Source organism: Trichosurus vulpecula, chromosome 2 (genome assembly GCF_011100635.1).
Source record: "Trichosurus vulpecula isolate mTriVul1 chromosome 2, mTriVul1.pri, whole genome shotgun sequence".
Lineage (NCBI taxonomy): Eukaryota > Metazoa > Chordata > Mammalia > Diprotodontia > Phalangeridae > Trichosurus > Trichosurus vulpecula.
In genome coordinates this window covers 461286626-461303538 of record NC_050574.1, presented here as the reverse complement: position 1 = coordinate 461303538, position 16913 = coordinate 461286626, and the positions used below count along the sequence as shown (strand labels likewise).

Sequence of the window (16913 nt, the reverse complement as noted above, 5' to 3'; positions counted from 1 at the left end):
TTACCTCTTAAGTCCAAACCTTCTGATTCTCCATCATTAATCACATTGGAGGTAACCCCCAAATTCTGGGAAATAGTCACTTGAATTACTTATGTCTTCTCGGTAAAGAATTTAAGAGTATATGCACCTGAATGAGAGGTGGCCATTAGACTTAGGTATATTCCTTGTTAATCTCATCAAGCTGATTGTGAAACTCAAATTGATCAGGGGCTCACCTGATCAATCCCTTTCCTTATACATGAAGTAAAAAGATCAACTTGATTTTAAAATATCTATTCCATACTTGTTTATCCACAGCATCCTTGTTTAGTTCTTGTTTGGGCTTAATTATGTTCACCAACTTGACAGAAAGTAAAACATATGAAATGATTGACTTCCATAGTTTTTTTTTTGGGGGGGCAGGGCAATTGGAGTTAAGTGACTTGCCCAAGGTCACACAACTAGCACATGTGTCAAGAGTCCGAGGTCAAATTTGAACTCAGGTCCTCCTGACTCCAGGGCTGGTGCTCTACTCACTGCACCACCTAGCTGCCCTGTTTTTTTTTTTAATTTTTAAAATAAGTCATCGAACCTTGTATTCATATTCTAAAGGAACTATCAAAGTGAAATTTAAAAAAAAAAACAAAAAAGAGAGAGAATAAGATATGCTTTGGAGATATAAATCACTTTTTAAATCAAAGATACAGTCATAGGATGAAAAAACTCTTCCTTTCCATGAAACTAATCTTAAACAATCTTTTCTTAAATACCTGAAAAAAAAGATCAGGCTAGTAGTTTTTATGTTATGATGCGCATTCACATGCATGATCTCATTCGCTCCTCATAACATTATTAGTCTCATGAAGGATGATTTTCAGTTTAACATAGTGAGTTGAGGTCCTACTGTACGAATGCAAATGATTCCCTAGCAAAAGGGATTTTTTTCTTTTGATATTACCTGGACCTAAGTTTTCATGGGTGTAAGAAACTCCCAAGGAGGAATCCCCTTCTACCAAACACCTGGGGGCACTAAGAGGTTAAATGATTTGCAGAATCTGAAGCCATGTTTTCCTGATACCACTATGGGGGGAGGGGGGAGGGAGAGGCCTTATTCTCAAAAAACTTACATTGCACTTGGGAAATAACAATGAAAATGTGCCTGTGAGACTATGTTGATATTTTGATTTTGATTGAGCGTATTTTTATATCTTAGTATTCGTGGCCTCCTTCCAGTTTTGCTGTCAACTGATGGCCAAACCTTGCAACAAACCTTTCTGAATCTGATTAGGCTATGCTTCAGAATAGAGACAATTAGTTTTGGAGAACCAAAGATCTTTGGACTTTAGTGAAACTACATATTTCAATAATAAAAGTAATATGAATTGAGGTATATAGCTCTATAAATTCCTCCCCTGTTGCTTATGGCTTTATCAGGATTATCATTCTCTTTTCAGTAGCTCTATGATCTGCCAAACCAGCTGCTCAGGTACCAAAAGGGTGGGGCTAGATGGCATTCAGCAAAATTTCCTCTGATTTTCCCGTACATTATCAACTATCAATATTCCTTATACTTTGTGGCCAATGTAATTACAAGTTTAGTGAAAGATATTGAAAAAATTGATCATCCTCTGAAGTCTGTTTTGAAAACATGTGCATTTACTATTTCATCATAAATATATTCTGGATAGTTTCTTCTCAGGAAAAGTTATTTTAAGAATTGATGTTGTTTCATTTTAATCTGACTTTAGAAATATTTTATGGTTAGCTAAGCAACTGATCATTATGCTGCTTAGTCTCTGGAAAGATCTAAATTTAATTACTTTATTATCTTGTTCCCTTTCACAGAAGGCTTTTGTTCCCTTATGGACCTTCATACATCTTGCTTTCTTTCTCCAAACAGGTTGATTTAGTGAATATTGGAAGCACAGACATAGTAGATGGAAATCATAAACTGACTCTTGCTTTGATCTGGAATATAATTCTCAATTGGCAGGTGAGAGCCCCGATGGATGTTTTCTTTATAAATAATGTGTTCCATGTACCCTCTTTTTGTTATTGCCCATGACCTGCAAAACAAACATATGTATTTCAAACAAAACAAATCCATCCTCAAAATAACAGCTTTTAAAATTAGCACAGCTCATGACAGTCTGTTTACATGGTATCTGAAGCATTAAGAGCTGGCAGATTAGGAAAGAGACACAAGAGAATTTGGAGCAGTTATTTTTTCAATTTTAATTTAACTGCGGATTACAGTAATAACGAAAATATTTCAACGAAGATCAGCAGACTCATGAAAAAATGTTTAGCTTTTTCTTCCTGTAATTTACCTTGAAGTAACTTTGTTTTCATGTACATCTACGTCCATGTCTACATGTATAGTACCGATATTTTATATGATCCTAGTGTTTGTATATTTTTTTTCTGAAAACAATTTGCTTTTGCAGGATTTTAGCCATAAGCATGAAGCATCCCCACTTTTTTGATAACAGACAAAAATGTCAGCTAACACTAAAAATATTGGTGGCAAAAATATTTTTAAGTTAATATTAGAAAATTGCTCTCTCAGGTGACACTGGCATTTAGACTGTGGTCTCTTAAAAATATCTGTGCCATCTAGCTCAGAGAGCTATTGTAATACCAGAAATTTCAAGATAGGTAGAAAAGACACTAGAGAGTACTATCCATGCTAAGATGATTGTAAAGAAAATCTAGATAGACTTAAAAATGTATCTTGTAGGTAATTGCTTACTCTACCTAAAGATGAAACGTCACCTGATACCATCTCAAAGGGCAATAAATGATTCATAGAAACCTCGAGTCGAAAAGTGACCTTAGATTGATTGATGTTAACAAATGAAAAGCATTTATTAAACACTTGTTTTTTGTCATGTTCTATGATAAACACTAAAGATACAAAACACAAGCAGGCAAAACCTTCTCTGCCTAAGAGGAACTGGAGAGGGAAAGAGGCACATTTGGGTAGCATGGTGTGGAGCTGGCCAGGAATTGTCTTGAAGCTCTGGATCCTAGACAGATGAAGTCAATGCTATCCTGTTAGAGACTGATGATGCAGGGGCAGAGCCTGAAGTTGGGAGTGATGAGAGAAAAGATGTCCAGAGTATAGACTGCTTGGTGAAGCACTGCCCGAGAAATGAACCCCTGATATAATTGTCTGAATAGTCATCTTAGCCTCCTCTTAAACAACTCCAGGAAAACAAAGAGCCTGTTACTTCATAAAGCAGGCTGATTTTTTTTTTGTTCTAATCCAGATTCTTAGGAAATACTCTTTACATTGTGTCCAAATTTACCTCCCTGTAACTTCTACCTATTAGTCCTACTTCTTCTATAGAATGGACCACTATCTATCTGATGTAGTCTGATCAGTACAGAATGTAATGTGCCTACTACCTTGCTTGTTTGAGCACTCTGTTTTATTAATTCAGCCTAAGATTGAATTAATTTTTAGGGGATACGTTTTGTTAAATCTGGTATCAATTAAAAGTCTCACTTAAAAATATGAATTACTCTCTTTCCATGTCTCTTCCCTTCAGTAGATATATAATTGAGTAATTAAATGTAGATATAGGAAATAGGAGCAGCTAGGTGGTGCAGTAGATAAAAGGAAGACTCATATTCCTGAGTTCAAATCTGGCCTCAGAGACTTAGTAGTTGTGTGAACTTAGGCAAGTCACTTAAGTCTCTTTGCCTCAGGTTCTTCATCTATAAAATGAGCTGGAGGGGAAAATGGCAAACCACTCTGGTATCTTTGCCAAGAAGACTCCAAATGAGGTCATGGAAAGTCAGACATGACTGAACAACAACATTATTTTTAAGCTTTGTTGAATTAATGCTGACTCTTTGTGGTCATAACGTCTTTTGCTTTGTGCTCACAAGTTTTCAAATTATCCATTGTATAATGTTGCCCAGAATTAAAGCCAAGTTCATTAATCTATACTTTTTATGAATTTCTCTTGCACTTTGAAATGTGAGACATTTGGCCATCTCCAATTTTAAAGTACCTCTTGTCTCTGTAATTCCTTGAGATCTATAAAATAATGATGTAGGACAAGATACTTTCTAAGTTTCTTTCCAATTCAAAACCCTAAATTATATCTTTTTTTCAATATTTTGACATAGATGGAAAAATAGGTGATAGTTTGATAAAGCATTTATTGAGCACTTATTATATGCTAGGCACTGTGCTAACTTGTGGGGATACAAAAACAAGAAAAAACACTACTCTCAAGGAACTTACAATAGGAAAAGACAAAGATAAAAGAAATTAGGAATTGGGGACACATACTGGGTCAAAGCAGCTAATGTGGAGGTGGAACAGAGCAAGAGTGAAATGAATGTGAAGTGAGCAGTGTTACTGGGCTCCTCAACATATGGCAATCCTAGGCTCAACAATCAGGAAACAGATCTCTGAGTGGAGCCATCCTGAGCTAGACAGGGCAACTGGTAGAAATGTAGAGTAGAACAGAAGGTAGATGGATTGAAATTGAAATTTTTCTACTCTAAGTGACTTGATCTCACCTAAAGCCACTGAACTTCCCGTAGAGGATTTTGCTGTTATTAAAAGTATAGTCTGTACTCTTTTGGACCTATCATGTGGAAGTGCTCCCATATGAATCAGCAAGAATGAGTAGCCATTGAGAGTTCAATATATTTTGGCAGGCTCTAGGAATATAGTATACCTCCCAGTTAGCCAGTTAGGCCTCATACAGCCCTCTCTTTGTCTTCAACAAGAAGCCCACCCAACCCACTCACCCACCCCCCTCTTTGTAGACATATTGGAAATTTTGTTCTTTGCCACATTCAGAATCTAACTCCAAGGAAGACTCTATGCTAGACTTGATATATTTAAGCTTCTCTTTTATCCTGTGTCACTTGCCATCCTCTTAACAGTGGTTTGGATTTCCCCTTCCCTTTTTAAAACCTTTCTTTTTTTGGCCTTCTTTAGCGGATTATTTTTCCTTTCCTTAAAAAAAAACTCTTTCTTTATCCCCTTTAGGTAATTCAAATTGAGCTATTCTTACATATGCATACAAAATTTATACGTCTTGTTTCATTACTGCCTTCCTAAAGCCATACAAAATATGAATTTCGGAAATTTTATGTGAAGTTTTAATATGGAAATTTATATGTGAATATGTTAAAGAATTCTACATTTTTAGCCTATTTATTCAAATGGATTTATGATTTGATGGATGTGGATATGCTAACAGGACAGAATCCAACCCATTTCTGTCTGCCTGTTTTTTTGCCACTCTTATCTATGTCCCCTTGGAAGTTCAAATGAGGCTCTAGCCAACATGATTTTAAGTTTAAATGTGTCTCTTCACCCCAAATTGATAAACTAAATAATGCATAGAGGAAAAGAGATCTACCAAACTCAAAGAAGATAATCAGACTTTGATAATTAATGGTTGATTGCTCTTACATATTCATAATAATTCATTAGAGTGTGAGCTCCTAGATAATGATTCATTCAGTTAGTCATATGACATTTATTAAGTGCCTACTATGTGCTGAGTTTTGAAGATACAAAAAAAGGCAAAAAAATAAAAAGTCTCTGCTGTTAAGGAGCTCACAGTGTAATGGGAGACACAACATGTAAGAAATCACAAACAAACAAAATGTACACAGGTTAAATTTGAAGTAATCTCAGAGGGAATGTACTAAGATTAAGGAAGACTGGTAAAGGCTGGGACATTAACTTACACTTGAAGAAAGACAAAGAAACTAGGAGGTAGAGATGAGGAGGGAGAATTCCAGCCATAGGAGGCAACCCATGAAAATGCTTAGAGTTGGGAGATGTAGTGTTTGTGTATGAGAGAAATAGAAAGAAGGCCATTATCACTGGACTGTACAGTATATGGTGGGGAGTAAAGCATAAGACCACTGGGAAGGTGGAAAAGGGCCAGTTATGAAGGTCTTTGAAAGCCCAAAAGAGTATTTTATATTTTATTCTGGAGGAAATAGGGAGCCACTGATTTTTATTAAGTAAAGGAGGGGTGATATGATCAGACCTGAATTTTAGAGAAATCAGCTGGACAGCTGCAAGAAGGAAAGACTGGAGTTGGAAGACACGAGGCAAAACCAACAAACAGGTTGTAGATGAAAGGTGGAAATGACAGTACATGACACTGATTGTATATGGGGTCAGGTGAGAAACAAGAAGCAATTGAAGGTGACACTGTTTTTGAGCCTGCATGACTAGGAGGAAGGTGGCACTCTCAGCTGAACTAGGCAAGTAGAAAAGACAGGAGGGTTTAGGGGGAAAGATACTGAGTTTAGTTTGGGACATGTTAAGTTGAAGATTTTTATGGGTCATGAGGTTCAGAGATTTGAGACTGGAAGTCAGCAAAGAGGTTAGGCCAGGGTCTGCTTTTGCCTTTCTTTGTATCCTCAGCTCTTACCACAGTGCCCAAACATAGTAAATGTTAAATTAATAGTTGTTCACTGACTGCTTTTTGTTTTAAAGACTGATCACATGTGCATTCTTTACATTATGATAATCTAGGCTATAAGTGAAAGAGTTTACTAAAAGCTATCTTAGGTAAGCATTTATACTGCTTATTCTTTATGCCAAGAACTATTTTTTTCTGATGTAAAACTAATTGCATTATTGAAACTTGAAAAGACTGCTGACGAGGAATTTTTAGTAAATTACTTAGGGTGTGGGACTTTGAAATATAATAACCTGAATGGCACTTGCAAAGACTCTAAGTAATGTTTAGAAGGCAATCAAATGTACCAAAGATAATTAATGAAAATAAAACAAGGACAGTATATCAGCCACCAATATATTCACTGCTTTTTTTGGCGCATTCTTCCCTTCATTCCTTTAAAATATAAGCTCATTTCCATATTCCTTTTTTCAGTTCAGTCAGCATGTATAACTTTGATTAATGGTCATAATAGTGAATATGTTGAGATAAAACCCAGGAACACATTAAGGGACACTCTAGTGCGTATGTGCTGTAAAGCTTAGTACTTAGATTGAGAAATTGGAGAGAACTATAACTAATTGACTATGATCCTTTTACCCTTTCTCCCAGAATTAAGCAAATAGAATGCACCATACACATATACCCACACACACATACACACACACATCCAACTGTTATACACCCTTTATAATCTTCGACATATTCACCGAAAGCCACAGAGTTCATTAGCAATTCAAGAGCACACAGATACAGATAATAATTTTTAGGATCAGTTATTTTCCCTTTTTGTTGGTCAAAAGTTCATATATTACTTATTCTTGCAAATTGACATCATTAGGATTCAAGGAGGGGAAAAAATCCGTTTTGCTCTCAAACAAGAAACACATTTACTGATGAAAGTCTGTCTTCTAATACAGGTCAAAAATGTAATGCAAAATATCATGGCTGGGTTGCAGCAAACAAACAGTGAAAAGATCTTGCTGAGCTGGGTACGCCAATCAACTCGCCTCTATCCACAGGTCAAAGTCATCAATTTCACTACGAGCTGGTCAGATGGACTGGCTTTTAATGCACTCATCCACAGTCACAGGTGAGGATAATATGTAGGATTGCATTTGCTTTACTAAGTAATGAATGTCTGGCAGAGGAATTCACAATGGATAATCACTCAGATACATGGTTTCAAGAGACTAAGTTGTGCAACATTGATATTCCTTTGGGACCTATCCTTTCATCATGACCCCTGGGGTCATAATTCTGATTGAAGTCAATGGGAAATGGATTTTCTGTGCACGTATAGTATAAGCCCATCTTGCCTTCTGGAAATGAGAGCTTATATGGAATTAACCACAACCCATTCCCTATCCACTCATCTCCACAATGCTTGCAAGGGCTATCCTCCTTCATTCATCCTTAAATGCCATTAGAGCATAATTTCTTCAGGTTCTGCCTCTATGCCTGATATAAATATTATATGAATACATATAAAAGTATATATGTATATATACATATACACATAGACATATATAATGCATATATTTTCACTATACATTCTATATACACACCTATACATGGGTGCATATGTGCCCTTAAATATATGTCCATTCTTCTTAAAATTGTAATTTGTATGTATCACAATTTGATATTAACACAATCTAAATCTTGCATATTCTCAAAATGAGACCAAGGCTTCATTTCAAAATGAAGTATTACAAATTAAGAGACATTCTCCAGAGTTCAGAAATAAAGGAGAAAAGGCTCAGATAACCATATCTCCGACACTATTGTTAAATTTTCTCTTCTTCTGGTCCTTGACCAATATCTCATTGTCACTTTTGCCACTTATTCTCACCATATGGTCTGTTCCCCGCCCCCCCAACCAAATACACTCCTGATCCTTGACCCCTTAAATTCTCTTTGAGTGAATGGCAGCTACCTGGTCTTTTAAATGAGCCAGATACACTCTTCTATTCATGCCCATGCCTACTTTAGGTTGGCTCTCTATTAATGGGAAAAGAAAAGGTTAAACTATGCCATTGTGATGACTTCTGTAGTAGTTTTCTTTTAAATGCAAAAACTTAAAATATTCACATATGTTTAGGAATGTGATTGTGAGCATTTTATCTCTTGATAGCTGATTCTCTTTGTACATGAGACAATAAGTATATTTTCTTTGATATGAAATATCTGTCCCTGACCCAATCTTAATCTCTCTGGATATCTGAATGCTTTCCATCTCCCTTGTTGAAATGAGTGACTCATCAACAAGTGTTTTCTGTATATTATGTGGTTATTTTTCAAGTGCCTCCTTCCAGTAGATGAATATCCCTTCATGAATAATTCTGACAAGCATTTTTCCATTGTTAATCTTGAGAAAGAGATGGAGGAGTTCTATTTTTCAAGGTGCTTGCTACTGACTAATTAGAAATATGTTTTGTCTTTTAGTGTTTGGAATGAAATAAGTGTGTGACCAAAAAAATGTGCATCATATCAAATACATAGATTGGCAAGGCATTTTATAAAGGCCATGTTTTTAATGCTACTTTGACTTTAAGATGGGAAATTTGCCGAGGTCTAAACCACTAAAAGTTTCATATTAGAATTATGTCAGAGAACGGTGTGGTGCCGTGGAAAAAGAATCATAGAGTCAGATGACTTGAGTTTAAATCCCACAACTGATGTATGCTAGCTCTGAAGCCTTCAGTCTGAGTAGAATTCAGTTTAGTCAAAGCAACAAGCATTTATTAAGCACCTACTCTTTCCTGGGCACTGTGCTAAATGTATTTTTTAGGATGGTAGAAGTAGAGCTAGGAGGATCATGGAGACCATTTAATGGAACTCTAATTTTATACATGAAGAAGCTAAGCCCACAGATACTAATTAAAAATAAAATTTTAGACACCTATTATAAAATTTGATGTTTTTGTTAATTATTTACTATTTTGTAGTAAAATGTTTTGCATTGATATAATCTTATATATAAACTTGATTGTTTCTCAGACTTTGGTTTTAAAATATTTCTATAACTTTGTGACCATTTTTCTTCCCTCATACATTCAAATGGATTGTTATAAAAATTCAGACATAAATCAGTTGTTTATTATTCACAATATATTTTCTTTTGCTAGCCATAAATATTGATTAGGTCTTCAGACTAGCTCAGAAATGCATATTTGTTTAGATGAAATACTACGTTTGCCATAAAATAATAGAAAACAATACTGATAATTAAATATAAAAGATAATAAAATTGAATAATAAATAGGGCTTTTTAAAAATTTATTTTCACTGCCTTGCTGGAGGATATATCTATACACTATTATTCCATACTCTCATTGGCCAAGTATAGGTACTGATAAGAATTAATGATTTTTGAGAGGAGTTTGGGGTGGGAGGGTAGATCAACTCAAAACATTTCTCTATTATTTTTCTCATAGTATCATACTAGAAATTATAACTCACATGCATATGGCACTATAAGATTTATAAAACCTTTTTCACAAAAAAATCACATGAAGTGGGTGACACAGGTTCTTTGTTTTATTCCTTTCTAATATCACTTAACTTGTAGCATTGTATATTAAAATGATCTGCTAGATTCAAAGCTCTGTGAGGGAAGGAGCTATGTTTTAGTTGAACTTTGTTTCTCTCCCATTACTTCAGAGGATGCTCTTCACCCAGTAAAAACTTCATTAAAAAAATGAGTTGAACCCTTACTATGCACCACTCTATGAAAAAGATTTGGGGCTTGGGTTGAACTGAACTCCAGACTTCTGCTGGCTTATATTTCCTCTGCCCTAACCACCTAGGGCTAAGGGGAAAAAAGAAGGCAGCATTAATATATGGCCTAGTGTTTAGATTGTGAGATAGACATGAAGTTCATGTGAGAAGACATGAGTTCAATTCTTTGCTATGCTAATTTTTAGTGGTATAACTTTGGGTAGTAGCTGGGTATTACCTTCACTCCTCTGGGCCTCTACGTCCTCATCTGTAAAATAAAGAGATTGTACTAGATGGAGCTCTAGAGTTCCTTCCAACCTAGTTTTATAATACTATATGTGACCTGCTTCTTCTCATATTTTAAGGGGAAAGAAGCATGATTCACTGAGGTCTTTTTTCTCCTTAGCTTTTCTTCTCTGAACATCAGACCTTCTTTTGGCTCTTTAGCTGAATTTGTGTTTCACATTAGGATACAGATGAGAAAGAGGCATTGTTTACCCTTTATCTCCCTAGTAAACTTTTTTCCTCTTTAACAAATTAGGATCATTTTGAATGTCCTTCAGACTAGTGAATATGTCAGCATGGGAAAGGGATTAAATGAGAGAGTTACATGGAAAAATGTCTTCTCTTTTTGAGGCTCTGAAAAGAGGAGTTTTTCTCACAATTCCCAACTCTGTCTGCTTTCTGGTCAAGGAGGGTTGACCTCAGAGCACAATATAAGCCTAATATCAGTTAAGCAAAATATCAGAAGTTGGGAAGGCTTAGCAAATATAGGATTGGTGTTGAGCCTCTGCCTCATCTTTGATTCCTCATCTGTTCTCTTCCATCCTAACCTCTGCTTATGTTGTTGCCACTGCTAAACTTCCTCCACCAACAAGGATCACAACTCCTTCCTGATTTACGGCAAATAAAAGAATTAATTGTTTTTAAATAATTTTTTATTAATAAACATTTCTATACACTCAACTAGCCTGGTCATTGAACAACGGAAATGCAATGCATTTGTGGGTCATTAATCAAACCCCTTTTAGTGTGATAGAGTTTGCCAGAGATTGCATTGTACTGTTGTAGCATTAGAGAATCCAGGTATACCACCATCATTAGGTATTACAGTAAGACTTCAGCAAAGAAATAATGGGATCTTGCCTTTATAGAGAAATTTAAAATTTCAAAAAACATACTCTTCACAATGAAACCTTGCCCAGATCCCACTAAGACCTTTCTTTCATATCAACTTTCCTTCCGGTGTCTCTATCCCTATATTTTTCTCCTGTGTGAACGCTGATTCTTCCCAGTTCCTTCACTGTGGGAGGGAGCTCAAAGCAGTGTAACAACAATGTTACTTGCAGCTACTCTGCCTATGTAAGACCAATAACACCAGCACACAGGAGGGCTGCTAGCACAGGATCTTTGATCTGCTTTTCTAAGGAAGGCAACTTTAATTAAACATACATATATCATTCACTTAATTCAGGGGAAAAAGTCAGCACCCTGAACTTCAGAGAAAACACAACCAGAAATTACAAGCAGAAATTATATAAGCAGAACAAATAATACAAATCAGCAGACAGAGCTTCTACCTGTCCATAGCAATAAATACATAATTACCGGAGAGAGAAGCACCAACATCTGGGTTTTCAAAGCCAGGGGGGCTCCTTAATGGCTATCCAGAGGCTTCTCTGGCCAAATCACGCACAATTCCGATGAGTGAGCCCCCAAAGCAAAATGCTAACCTCAGAGCATATATACACTTCTTTAGGGTCAGCCCACAGAGGGCATCACAGCCATGTGACTCAAACTCATGTGGCTTAAGCTTTCTTGTAACTTAAGCAGGTTATCAAAGACTCTTGATTCAAACAAAGGCAAATCTCAATCAAAGGCACTTGATTACCGTAGTTCTGAGAGGAACTAGAACTCCAAAAGAAAAAAAGAGCAAAACAAAAAGTCCCACTTTGCTTGCCATTATAAACAGCAGCTTCATTTTAACCTTTGGTCTCATTCCCTCTCCCATAATGGTTGTGGGCCTGCCAAGTTCTTTCTCCTTGGTTATGAGAGAAGGAGGAATGAAAAAGTTCATTCTACCAATTCAATTAGCAGGGTGTCATCAACTACAGTCCTCCCAGTAAAATTCAGGCTTACTCTCTGGCCTACTATTATACCTCTCAAGTCCCTGACATTGTCTTATGCCTACCACTGCATGCCAAGGACTACTGGGATTTTCCATCAACTCTACGGATAAAGCCTCCTAGAGATATTGACTTCCCTGATTAGAATGTGAGTTCCTTGAAAGAAGGAACTGTCTCACTTTTCGACATTTATCATCTTTGTTTATCACAGTGGCTTGGGGTGGAGTAGGTGCTGAAACATTGGCATTTCCTTCCTTCCTTCCTTCTTTTCTTTCCTCCCCCCTCCTTCCCTCCCTATCTTCCTTTCTTTCTTCTTTCCTTCCTTCCTTCCTTCCTTCCTTCCTTCCTTCCTTCCTTCCTTCCTTCCTTCCTTCTTTCCTTCCTTCCTTCTTTCCTTCCTTCCTCCCTTCCTTCCTTCTTTTCTTTCCTCCCCCCTCCTTCCCTCCCTCTCTCCCTTCCTTCCTTCCTTCCGTCTTTCCTTCCTTCCTTCTTTTCTTCCTTCTTTTCTTTCCTCCCCCCTCCTTCCCTCCCTATCTTCCTTTCTTTCTTCTTTCCTTCCTTCCTTCCTTTTTTCCTTCCTTCCTCCCTTCCTTCCTTCTTTTCTTTCCTCCCTCCTCCTTCCCTCCCTATCTTCCTTTCTTTCTTCCTTCTTTCCTTCCTTCCTTCTTTCCTTCCTTCCTTCTTTCTTTCCTTCCTTCTTTCCTTCCTTCCTTTTTTTCCTTCCTTCCTTCCTTCTTTTCTTTCCTCTCCCCTCCTTCCCTCCCTATCTTCCTTTTTTTCTTCCTTCTTTCTTTCCTTCCTTCTTTCCTTCCTTCCTTCCTTCCTTCCTTCCTTCCTTCCTTCCTTCCTTCCTTCCTTCCTTCCTTCCTTCCTTTTTTCCTTCCTTCCTTCCTTCCTTCCTTCCTTCCTTCCTTCCTTCCTTCCTTCTTTTCTTTCCTCCCCCCCTTCCCTCCCTCTCTCCCTTCTTTCCTTTCTTCCTTCCTTCCTTTCCATTCATTCAGTTAAACTTGAGTTAAATGGTATAATAATTATTGCCCCCATTTTACATGTAAGGAAACTAAGGCAAAGAGTTGGACAAACTATATGCATAAATTGCCCTGTATTTTCTCAATGAATTTATAATAAAAGTACAACTTGTCATATGAGAGTCCCAACTTTTTTAATTAAAAAAATCCTGAACTACGTTATTTTTTCACCTAAGTTTAGAAGATGAATGGATTGCTCTGATATATTTTGAAATCATTTCCTCTTGTCAGAAATACATGGAGAATATTGGAGAAGTGCTGTCAGCAAATCTATTATGCATACTTTTAATTTTATTGTAAGATTCACTTGTAGTAGAGAATCTGTAAATGCTTGATGGATAAATCAAAGACCTTTGGAGAAAGGTTAGCAAGGTCAGGTAGATGGGTGAATGAATGAATTTTCAGGAACAAGAATGAAAAGCAGTTAAGCAAACAGGTTCCTGGATAGTTATTAATAGTTAATAATAATTCACGTTTACAGAGATTTATGGTTCACAAAGAACCTTCCTAATGATAAAACTGTGGGCTAGGTTATATGATTATAATTCTCTGTGTTTTATAGATGAGAAGACAGGTTCAGAGAAGTGATGGTTATATAGCTACTGAGTATTAGAGCATGGATCCAAACCCAAATCCTCTGGTTTCATGTCCAGTACCCTTTCTTCTACAATATACTACTTAGTGCAAGAGATAAGGGTCAAAAGCCACATTTCTAAGTTGGGATGGATCAGGTGACTAGGGCAGCAATGAAATTGGGAACAAAGAGAAACACCTCACCAGGGCAGAAAAAGAGAGCAGTGGGACAGACAGACAGACCTGCAGTGTTCTATCCTCTTCTAAAAGAGCCCCAAGTCCATATAGGGGATCATTCTTGGTCCACCAAAGCTCTCCATTTGTGTGTAAATTTGATCTCCTTTGACTCAAAGTAACTGAAGTGTGTACGGGGCAGACTTGTACAGTATAGGAGAGAAAAAGAACTTTTCTCTGTTACAAGTAAGTAGAGAATCCTCCAAGTCCCCAAGGTCATTGTGGGATTTGTTCCCCTAGGGTCAAGGCCTGGTTACCCTAATGTGGCCTTGTTACTGATCTGCCCTCTTTTTGACTTCCCTATCTGAATCTATCATAGTCTGGTTTCCCTAGAGGCCCCTAGGTGACACAGTGAGTAGAGCACTGAACGTGGAGTCAGAACAACATGCGTTCAGTTCCAGCCTCGCACTCTTACTGGCTGTGTGACCCTGGCCAAATGACTTACCCTCTCTGTTTCAGTCGCTGTGACTGTGGGGATAATAAGAGTATCTTGTGCACAAAGTTGAGAATCAAATGAGATAATAAATGTAAAGTGCTTAGTGTAGTTCCTAGAACAAAATAGGTATTTAATAAACACATTTCCTTCCTGGGCCTTCCTAGATTAAAAATCTGAGAGTTATATTTGATCTGTCCATATATTTCTTCTTCATTCCAAATGCAATAAAAATATATTTCTTCCATTTATATGTTCCTTTCCATTTCTACTGTTACCGTAACAGAAATGCATCTAGCTTTCTCTATGAAACTTTTCCTGTCACTCCAACTAACAGTAATTTCTCCCTCCTTAGAACTAATTCTCTGTGCCACTTTAATATAACAGCATAGCTAACTGACCGTGTGTGTGTGCGCGCTTGCGCGAGCGTTGTTGTTGTCTCTTAAATCAGACTATAAGCCCCTTGACAGTGGGAGCCTTGGAATGAGTTTGTCATCCACAGCATCTCTGACAGTGCTATCCACATAATAGATGCTATTTTAAATACAAGAGGGAGATTTCAGATATTAGAGAGATGATCAATTTATCTCTTCTTTACCCAGTATTTAAGGAAGGGAAAAGGAAAGGAGGAAGCCTTTTTTAAGGCCTTATGTGCCAGCCACTGGACTAAGCATTTTACAATTATTATCTTACATGATCATCACAACTATCCTGTGGGGGAGGGATCATTATGATCCTCATTTTACAGCTGAGAAAACAGAGGCCCAGAGAAGTTGTGGCTTGTCTAGGATCACGTGGCTTGTAAGTCATCTGAGGCTTTTTTTGAACTCGGGTCTTCCTGACTCTAGGCACACAGTACTCTGTCCTCTGCACCACCTAGCTGCCTCAAAAAGAAAACAAATGCTCTCTTAAGATAGCTAGCATTTATATAGTTCATTAAAATTTGTGAACTGCTTTCCATATGTTATCTCATGTGATCCTCACAACAAGCCTTCAACGTAGGTGGTACTGTGATTCCATTTTATGGATGAAGAAACTGGGGCTAAGAGAGTTCAGGTGACTTGTCCAAGTCACACAACTAGTAAGTATGTCATTTTACCTTAATTTTATATTCCAAAATTCAGAAATCAGTAGCACTTGGAATTATGTGGTGGGCAGCAGCTCCGTGGGGCACTGGTCAAGTAAAAGGTCATCCTCTATGGCAGGTGGTCAATAAATACATTCAGGGATTGATTGACAGCACCGGCTTGTTCTTTTCAACATAATCTTTGAATGCGAATTGTGATCTACTTCAAATGAGAAATTGTATATAACATTAATATTTACCTCACTAGTAATGACAAAGGCTTAACAAGTAGCACATAATTGAAGTGAATTTCAAGGAAGGTTCCCAATGATTTTTTTAATACTTTTTCAGGCCTGATCTCTTCGATTGGGATAGTGTGGTTCGCCAGCAGTCAGCTGTACAGCGACTAGACCATGCATTTAACATAGCCAAAAATCATTTGGGTATAGAGAAACTTCTTGATCCTGAAGGTTGGTGTAAATTGCATTCTATTTTATGCTTCATTACCCTCCTTACATCTGAATCTGTCATTGGACTTAATAGATATAATTTTTTTTTTACATTTTCCTTCCTTCTGTGTGTTCGATTTTTTTCCTCTTTGATGTATGTGTTATAAATACCCTGTTTAAATTTGTCTTTGAAATGTTAACTTTGGTTACATATTTTTAAAATTTTCTGAATTTTAGTATAGTATAGTTTTGAACTTATTGCATTAGAGTGTGTTTACTGATTAAAGTGAGCATAAGTAGTTAGCATTATGCTTGATTCTTTAAGCTATAACTAATTAGCTCTCCTTTCCAATTTTGCTCATATATTCCTTTATGAAAGGCATTGTAGCCCACTGGTTAAAGCAGCAATCTATTGTAGGCACTGACAATGATATATTTTGTAATTTCGGAGAGGTTTCAAATGATAATTTTTATTTCTTTCTATTGCTAAGTGATCCCTAAGTAACTTTTGTTCTTCCCACTAATATAAAAATCATATATTTTAGGCATGTGGATCATCAGTATAGTTATGTGGTAACTCTTGTAGCTCTTTCAAATTTCCAAGTGTTTTGACAATTTATTCAAAATTGGTGACTTGCTTCTCACATCATAGGAGCCTAAAATAAGTAATTGAGCATTTAGGGAAAATAGCTAGACTATATAGTCAGTCACTAAAGACCTAGGTATGCTATGAGGTCTAAGGAGCTAGAGGAGGAATGGTTATGTTTTTTTTTCTTCCATCAAGTCCTCATCTTTATCTAACAGAGATAACATGACCATTCTATAGTGACCTTTTTTTTAAAAAGAATAC

The 16913-nt window shown here is 36.7% G+C and overlaps 1 protein-coding gene across 6 annotated transcripts in view; it reads left to right on the top strand.

Moving 5' to 3' along the window:
• DMD (dystrophin) overlaps positions 1 to 16913 on the top strand; it is a 1925924-nt gene that overhangs the window by 19614 nt on the left and 1889397 nt on the right. For 3 of the 6 annotated variants that reach the window (XM_036747778.1, XM_036747779.1, XM_036747772.1), the window contains exons 3-5: positions 1880 to 1972; positions 7355 to 7527; positions 15966 to 16084. In XM_036747778.1, coding sequence (XP_036603673.1) covers positions 7367 to 7527; positions 15966 to 16084 — 280 coding nt within the window. In that variant the 5' untranslated portion in view covers positions 1880 to 1972; positions 7355 to 7366. Of the gene's footprint in view, positions 1 to 1879; positions 1973 to 7354; positions 7528 to 15965; positions 16085 to 16913 lie in introns of those variants that run through there. The other 3 variants (XM_036747770.1, XM_036747771.1, XM_036747769.1) reach the window with 1 other exon arrangement.